This window comes from Malus domestica, chromosome 14 (genome assembly GCF_042453785.1).
Source record: "Malus domestica chromosome 14, GDT2T_hap1".
Classification (NCBI taxonomy): Eukaryota; Viridiplantae; Streptophyta; class Magnoliopsida; order Rosales; family Rosaceae; genus Malus; species Malus domestica.
This window is the reverse complement of record NC_091674.1, coordinates 6367013-6376023: the sequence shown is the minus strand read 5'-3', so window position 1 is coordinate 6376023 and position 9011 is coordinate 6367013. Positions and strand designations below refer to the sequence as shown.

The window sequence follows — 9011 nt, the reverse complement described above, 5'->3', positions numbered from 1 at the left end:
CATCTCCCCATGAGATTTCAAGAGAATTGAATCAAAATTTTACATAAAATCTTTACAAATTAATTAAACTCCATAAAAATTCATGAATTTATACATCCATTAAAATCACTCAAATTCCCAATTGAATACACCCTTTAATTTTTGTTCCGTTGATCAGAACATCAAGTGGGCATCGAACCCGAGACGGTGCGGTTATTGAATTCTTGTTGTCAAATGTAGGTGTTAAATGCTGGTCCATAATACGCGACCAAGTTTTTTCAAAATTATAATTTCGGCAAGAAACGACCTTCAAATTTTCCGCCTTCGGAACTTCAAGGGGGGTATTTTCGTGATTACAAAAGTTCACCATCCAGTAATGGAGAGATTTTTCAGTGTGACCGATATACGAAATGGTACACCACATGTTATTATATAAATAGTAGGATTTGTGTATTAGAAAGTTAATAACTTAAAAAACAAAATTTTTCACCAATTACATAAGAACAAGTGGTGTATCACCAGTGTTTCTGTCATAATTAAAAATTTCTCTGCAATGATCCAGCCAACACGTGATTCGTCAGAATTTTATTTTATTTTATTTCTCGATGAACATATTCCCTAGATATTTCTCACCTTGCTTAGGTAGGTACTTCCCATCATCACAAGCGGTCAAATAGCTTTGGACAACTCAATTCCTCCTCACAATCAACGGCCAAGATCACATTCACGAAATCAGTTAATTTTTTCGCCGAAAATTGTAACAAAGAGGATCCAATCAATAGGGCCCACGTAGGAAAGTCGAACCGAGATTGGCGGGGCCCACAGATTCAGATGAAGGAGGGAAGCCTTTGAGCTTTAAATAGTGGTGTGCTCGGGGCTCGCGAGCACTTCAAAAGGGCCGGAGATTTCTGATCCAACACCAGGCCGTCGAGCCCAGGAGATAGAAAGCTAGAGAGAGAGAGAGAGGGAGGTGAGAGAAGGAAGAAGGGCTTATCGTTTCAGGTACTTCCTCTCTTATTTCTTTTCCGATACATTTTGCTTCCGGTTTAAATTTCTCAGGTTTTTTAACTGCATTTCGCTTTTTGTGATCGAATGTGATTGGAAATCTGCGTGTTTGAGCTTCCTTTTCTGCTCCAATGGCGTAATCTGGGTTAGATCTCGCCGTTAATGGCGGAAAAATTTTCACCGTTCTTTTCTCTTGCGATTCCGGTATCGACGGCTTAGATTTTGAGCTTGATTAAGATAATGCAGATGATAATTTTGTTTAAATAATATTAATTTCATTGATTTTTTTTTATTTTCTTTAATTTTGTAAGGATTTGTGCTTTTTGAAGTCCGATCTGAGTCATCCGTGCCTAACAGACTGGATCTTTTGTCGTGTTGTTTGATTTTGTACTTCCATGGCGGCCACATTGATCTCTCGCTTTGTCGTCATCTCAAATTTTTTTTATTTTTTCAATGAATAAATTACAATTATCTGATAAACAAAATATTATTTGTTCATCCGGATTCGGTTTTTTGGTGCTCTGTGGTCGGTGTCTTTCATTCTCTCTTCGATGCCTCGCGTTCCACAGCCGATTTCTAAACCTTTCCGTCTTCGTTTCGTCAGAAACGCGGCGTTTAAACATGGTCTGTCGCAACTGAGTGCCGGCATGTATGCACACTTTCTGATAAGTTTTTTTTTTTGTGTTTTCGGCATAAATTCCGAAAAGTAGGGTGGCTTTTGCTTTTTGGTAGGTTTTCAATTCGAAAATTAGGAAAAACCCAACGTGAAATTCGATTTAACGTAACAGTTTTTGAATAATATTCGGAAAACGATATTATTTTAGCAATTAAAATTGGTTGGCAACAAAAAAACCTGGGCACTTTTGGCAATCGACAAGTTGGTATTGTTCGGCAGAATGGTGAAACATGCTTAGGAAGTGGACTTGTGGTTAATTATTGTTTAATCAACCGTGTCTAAAGGTCGGCCACGATTTTGGCAAAGCTAAACCATACTTTCCCGCAGCTTCCATGTACTTAATTTTGTACAAAGATTTTTTCTTTGAAAATGGTTTTTACACACTACTGTAATGCTACAATACAATTGTTTGTACTGTCTCTCTAATAGAGATAGGGTCACGTCTAGTACAAATAACGATATAACTAGATGGTAAGAGTAGTATTTTTGTTAATTTATTTTAATTTGTTTAATTGACAAGAATATGGGGAGGGATTAGATGGGTTTATGATTTTATTTCTTTTCTTAATTTAGAGTAGTATCAATTAATAAATATATATGTATGTATATGTATATGTGTGTATTTTCACGTGATGGGCCACTCTGAATTCCTTGTCTACTGTAAAATGGAGTGTCTGGTGCATCGCAACTTGCTTGCTGGTTGTGTTTGTTTATGTGCATGTAGGGTTGCTTTCAGCCGCTCCAGCTTTGGTGCTTATGAATTTGATTAATTAAAAATGTGGGTCCTAATCACCTTCCAACTAATAAAACAATGTAGTCAATTTTTCCCTTTTATTAACGGTGCTCTGTAGGGCATCTTTTCGACAATTGATTCCTTGTTGCGATGATGTTTAAGGAGGAAACAGGACGTACTTAAACAGTGATTAAACGTAAAACAAGCAAACGAAATATGCGGTTTTGAGTGGTATATACCTGAAAAGGATGAAAATATCTTTTTGGTTTATTTGTATGCTCCTCTTAATTTGGTAGCCAAATTGCTAATTACGATTTAATCAAGTAGTTTATGCCCGCTTAAACAAGGGATCTGTTTTATTTAGAGCTCATTGTATCAACTTGTTGGTATTTCTGTCTCCATCTTTGCTAATATTAGATAATATATTTACCAAAATAATGGATGGAAAACCTTTGTCCGTAGGTTTCCACTGGTAAATGGAAGCGGCACTAACTTAGGTCAAATTTTGTTTGGGCTTGTAATTGCTCCTATAGCTGTATACGTTGGATTTTTTTGGATATTCCTCTTGCCTGTGAACGTTTGTTTTGGTCCGTTTACTTTTGCGTTCCAAATTTGAGTGGTTGTCGTGTTAGGCTTCGAACTACAATATCTTGATTTGTTGGTCGTTTTTTTCATGTAACTTTTGTGGTGTCTTATCGTTTCTGTACTATTCACTTTCAGGGTTTTATCAGGAGGAATTTGTGAATAATGGGTGCCGGTGGAAATATGACTGCACTCCGTGTGCGTAAAATTGCTGAAGCCGACACTGTCAAGCGAGTTCCGTACACAAAGCCTCCGTTCAGCCTCGGCGAGGTCAAGAAAGCCATCCCACCTCATTGTTTTCAGCGCTCTGTCATCCGCTCCTTCTCCTATGTCTTTTATGACCTCGCCATTGTTTCCATCCTTTACTACCTTGCTTACACCTACATCCAGAATCTCTCTCAACCTCTCTCCTTCTTGGCATGGCCTATTTACTGGTATGTTCAGGGCTGTGTTTGCACCGGTGTTTGGGTCATAGCACATGAGTGCGGGCACCATGCTTTCAGTGATTACCAGTGGCTGGATGACACTGTTGGCTTGATTCTCCACTCCTGCCTTCTTGTCCCATACTTCTCATGGAAGTATAGCCATCGCCGCCACCATTCCAACACAGGTTCCCTTGAGCGGGATGAAGTCTTTGTCCCCAAGCAAAAGTCTGCGATAGGGTGGTGGGCAAAATATCTAAACAACCCACCAGGCAGATTCCTCACACTCGCCGTCCAACTCACTCTAGGCTGGCCTCTGTATCTTGCATTCAACGTTTCTGGAAGGCCCTACAAAGGATTTGCTTGCCACTATCATCCATATGGCCCAATCTTCTCTGATCGCGAACGATTACAGATATTTGTGTCTGATGCTGGTGTTCTTGCTGTCTTCTATGGGCTTTACCGTCTTGCCGTTGCCAAGGGGCTTGCTTGGGTTATATGCTTCTACGGAGGTCCTCTAATGGTGGTGAACGGATATTTGGTGTTAATCACTTACTTGCAGCACACTCACCCTGCATTGCCGCACTATGATTCCTCCGAATGGGACTGGTTCAGGGGAGCTTTGGCCACCGTTGACAGAGACTACGGAATCCTGAACAAGGTTTTCCACAACATCACAGACACTCACGTTGCTCACCATTTGTTCTCAACCATGCCGCACTATCACGCAATGGAGGCGACCAAGGTGATCAAGCCGATCTTGGGCGAGTACTATCAGTTTGACGGGACTCCGGTTTACAAGGCAATGTTTAGGGAGGTGAAGGAGTGTATCTACGTCGAGCCTGACGAGGGTGACGAGAAAGGTGTCTTCTGGTACAATAATAAGCTTTGATTTTGAAAGGTATTCAAGTGAGAGTTTTAGGTTCGTGTAATGGATCTGGGGTTCCCTTAACTTATGTTGAAGATGTCCTGGTTGTTTGGTACAAGAATAATCTTATATCAATATAAGTGATTTTTCAATAATTTTTGCTTCTCTAATTGTCGTTGAAGTTAAAACACAAGAGGATGCTATCTGTTATGTGCTTTTCTCTTAGGCACAATGCGTGCATAGTGCTTAATCTGAAAGCCTAATCCAAAACTAACCTGCTTTCCCTAATCTAAAGTAAATTAGGCTGCCCGTGAAGGATGGCTTTTCTCGTTAGCCGAAAGCGTGCAAAGTGCCTAATCTAAAAGCCTAAGCCAAAACATAACCTGCTTGTCTAATCCAAAGTACATTAGGCTGTCACGGTGGCTTTTTATTGGCCATAAAAAGGGAAAAAAGATTCTTGCTGGATCATTTTCTTGGAGTTCCGTCATCGTGATCATGATTGTTTATCGTATATCATACAGTCAGCAATCATTTAAAATTTAAAATTTAAAATTAAATATAAATAGTACCTAACGAAAACTGACCGTACAATATACGATGAATGATCATGATCACGAGATTCTCCGGATCCCTAAGAAAAGCATATGGGCGCCGGATCCTTTTCCATAAAAAAAATGAGTCTCTTTTCCTGGAGAGAATGAGTTTTTTTGTCGATTTAAGATATTCAGTTTGATATTGGACAAAAAAATACACCTAACTTTGCAACGCTTAAATATAAGGTTTTCTTAATCTTAATGAATAAAAAAACCTTTTAATTATAATTATAAGGAAAATTAATGAAAAGGGCTTGAAAACTTTGAGTTTTAATGATAAGGACAAAATAAAGGGTAAAGTGAATAGTACCAGGATTGACTTTTTAGTGTAAAAATGTGGTTTTTCGTTAAAGTGAACAGTACCGGGAACTTTTTGTTAAAGTTCCCTTTATTATAACATACTTAAAGATGTGAATTCGAAATGGTTGATCGACTTGGCCCGAAAAGGCGAACACACACACATTGCGTTAACCAGCTGAGTAACTCACATTGCATTTTTTGTGATCCTAAATTATCTGCCATCATGAATCCGTGAAGGATGGGAGGCTAAGGAAACACTGAAACGATAACGCAAGGATTCTGCTCAGCCACAGACAGACTTTGTCCATTATGTTCATCGTTTCTACTTCATTGAAAGTGGCTAAGGACTTCTTGGTCTACATTCTAGCAAGCTGAATGTATGATTTATCATATTTTTTTAACAAGCGAGTAAAAGATCTCCAAGTTTTTTGTGTTCACATAGAACAAACGTACAAGGAGCTTGTAACCCAGTTGTTTCAGATTATTCTCTGCATCCGAAGTCACGAGTTCAATTCCTTCCTTTTAATAAAGGAGACAAAAAAAGAATAAACAAGCTAAGATTGTGGATAAGTGGACTTTGTACATCTGAGATAAACCGAAAACAAATTGAATGGGTTAGTTCGGGTAGCCCAATCAGTCTTTATCCTATTCTAGGCCTATTATCATTAAACGTTGTCTAAAACGGCTTTTATCTAAAAAAAGTAATGCTATGGATACTAAATTTATAGATTAAATTTTGAAAAATAAAGGACATGGAAGTTGATAATTAGTTTATTACTTAAGCATTGATGAACGTGTTCATTTCTGTTGGTGACACATCATTTAGTTTGCAAATTTATTTTAGAAATTTAATCTCCTTAGCATTATCCTTTCAAAAATAAGTGTTAACGTACTCTAATGGTGAAGAACTAGCTAAAAGAGTAGGTTTTTCTTTTCTATTCTGAAATGACAGAGAGTAGTTTCTAGACATGAATGTTCCATATTTCTTCAAATTGTGTGTTAACAAATCTAAGAAAGTGAAAAGAAGAGAAAACTAATTGCAATTTTAATTCTTATTATTTACATAAGAGCAAGTCCATTGGTAATCCAATTGATAGGGCAACTAGGTTGAATTGTTCTTAGCCTCCAAAAAGGTGGTTTATGGATGCAAAAAATAAAGGGCATTGGGCTAAAGGCTTATGCCCTTTCAGCTGCCCTGCAACTTCTGCCTGGGCTTGCCCCTGTTGGCTACAATAATTGAGTGAGTGGGGCCCATCCACGTGCAAAGCCCAAAGCCAAATCGCTTATTTTCCCTCCAAGTTGAGTCGTCAGATTTTCAATGGTCATTTGATTTGGATTGTTGGATTTTTAACGGTAAAAAAATTCACATTTTTCTGTAGCTGCCACATGGCATAATCTGAAGCATCCAACGTAAATAATTTTGAAATTCAACGACCATGATTATTCTAATGTAAAAAAAAATTATAAAAAAAAAACCCCAAAAATATACAATTTTTTTTTTCTATAAATACCCAACCATCTTCTTCATTCTTTGTATATGAAATATATTATTGAAATTAGACAATCATTTTATTTTTATGGAACAAACTTACAACCATAAAAAATTAAAAATATTTATTTGCGAATACTGCTTGCCCTTGTCCTTTACAATCGGATGGACTTGCACAAGAGCAATTACTATTCAGAGTGAATAGTAAGATCAATTTTATTGCCCTTGCCTTGCCTTGCCCTCCTAAAACAAATGACTTGCTCTCAAAGAACAAAGAATACTCCAGATCGCTAAGATGAATGCACAATAAAACAACTGCATATTGTCGACACTTCATTTTCATCTACTGAATTACAAGAGCTGTGTATATAAAGATCTAATTATGAATCAAATTCTCACAAGAAAACCCTAAGCCTACATAATATCCTTCAAAAGTATCCCAATATAAAATTGAATCAAATTGTTAACATCAAATTTCAATCTCAATGAGTCCTATGTATGTATGTATGTATGTATGTATGTATGTATGTATATACCAAGGGCAATGATGATTAGGGTTGAAAGAACTGTTAAATGAATTGTTAATTGAATTATGTGGAACTTGATGTGGAGGATAACCAGGATTAAAAATGCCATGAAACCAACTACTATAAACAAATAGAAAGAATTGAACAAATAATTGATCGGTGTTTACCTTGAACTTGAGGTATTTGATTAATTGACTATGAGTAAGAATTTTATGCAATTTAAAATCAGTTGTTATGAAAATATTCTTCATAATAAAAATAATGAATTCAAAGTAATGATGCAAATATAATTTAAAAATAAGTTTTATTGCAAAACTTACACCGGAACTTACAATTGATTCAGCAAATAAGAAAATGACTGATGAAAAGGATATTGGTGCACGCAGGCATCTTTGACATTCTAAAATGAAAATGTTTACAATTTTTTGTTTCTTTGGGTACAATGTGAACTCAAAGAAACATTTGATTGAGAAATTGTGGAAATTCCAAACTTGAAACCTTCTCATCCGTAGTTCACTTCTTAAAGACTTGGAAAAGGTCTTGGAAGACTTACTTTTACTATTGATGAATAATGACTTTGAATGATGACTTGCTTTCACTATTGATGAACAGTGAAATTTGTTGGAATAATTGTTGCTTTTACTGTGGAAGAATATTTGTTGCCAATATTGTGGAAGCATGGGATGGATGGATGAATGAATGACTCCAAACTTTGTTAGAATCATTGGTGAGAATAATTTCTGAATGCTTCACATGGCAAATGACTGTGTTCACATGGTGACTTGATATGATGACTGATGTTTTCACATGGTTTTTAATCAAATGGGTCCTGGGAATCCTGGTAGTCGGTCCACTTAGCTGATTGTATTTTTTGGCTTGCTGAGTTGGATGGTTGCTGTGAGGCTGCATTTGAAGATTCGGAGTCTGCGACTTCTTCGTCTTTAGTATGGAGCATCGCTGCTTCTGCAAGTAATTGTTGTGCTAAATCTTCAAATTGAGTGACTTTATTTTTCTTTGAGCCTGACGATTTGGTAGATTTGACCGTTCCTTTGAGGGACGAAGATGGACTAATGTCTGATAATGATTGTTTTGGGATGATTGGCAATGATGGATGTGTTGGTTGTGCTGGAATGACTGGGAGTGGAGTAATAGGAAATTCGATGAGGACCTGATTGATGGTCTTCTGATGGTTGAATTTATCCCACCACTTGACTGATCTGGCTTTGTAAACTTCACCTGTTTCGACTTCATAATTCCACTTCAAGATCCATGAGACTTTGTACTTGGCCATGAATATTGGGAGAAGTGTAATTATGTAGTTGAATCGGCTTCTGTCAAATTTTTGTTGGAAACTGGCAAAGAGAACCTGCATAAGTTTTTCTGGTAGGAGACTGGTTGTTGGGTCGTGAGTTGACCACCATTTTGGGAACCATGTAGGAAAATTCAATCTGAAACTCTTGTCAAAATTAATGAACCATGAATGACTAAAATCTTCTGTTTTATGGAGAAAGATGTTAGTCCATGCATCAATGTAATCAAAATAATTGTAATGGTTGTTGGGAATATGAATATATTGGGTATGAAGAGGTTTGGTTTTGTAAATGGGGATTCCCCAATCTGACTCAGCTAAAAACCTTCCAATGTAAAGAGAATGGTAGAGGATTTTGTTTTCATGGGTTTTGCTGTAGAGAGGTTTGATTGAAATGGACTCAGTTTCGTTGATGATGACTTGATAGTATTTCAGTGCTTTATGTGGTTGTGTAGGATGATAATAGAAATTGGGTGGAAAGATTGTTTTGGCTAATTTTTCCGGTGCTTGTTCTTGATTGAGATTGAA

At 37.0% G+C, this 9011-nt stretch overlaps 1 protein-coding gene across 1 annotated transcript; it reads left to right on the top strand.

Moving 5' to 3' along the window:
* The first annotated feature begins 680 nt into the window (after positions 1 to 680).
* LOC103454260 (delta(12)-fatty-acid desaturase FAD2-like) lies at positions 681 to 4420 on the top strand. The gene is made up of 2 exons (XM_008393854.4): positions 681 to 981; positions 3114 to 4420. Exon 2 carries the CDS (start codon positions 3141 to 3143, stop codon positions 4287 to 4289), a length of 1149 nt encoding a protein of 382 aa, XP_008392076.3. The 5' UTR covers positions 681 to 981; positions 3114 to 3140; the 3' UTR covers positions 4290 to 4420.
* The last annotated feature ends 4591 nt before the right edge of the window (positions 4421 to 9011 follow it).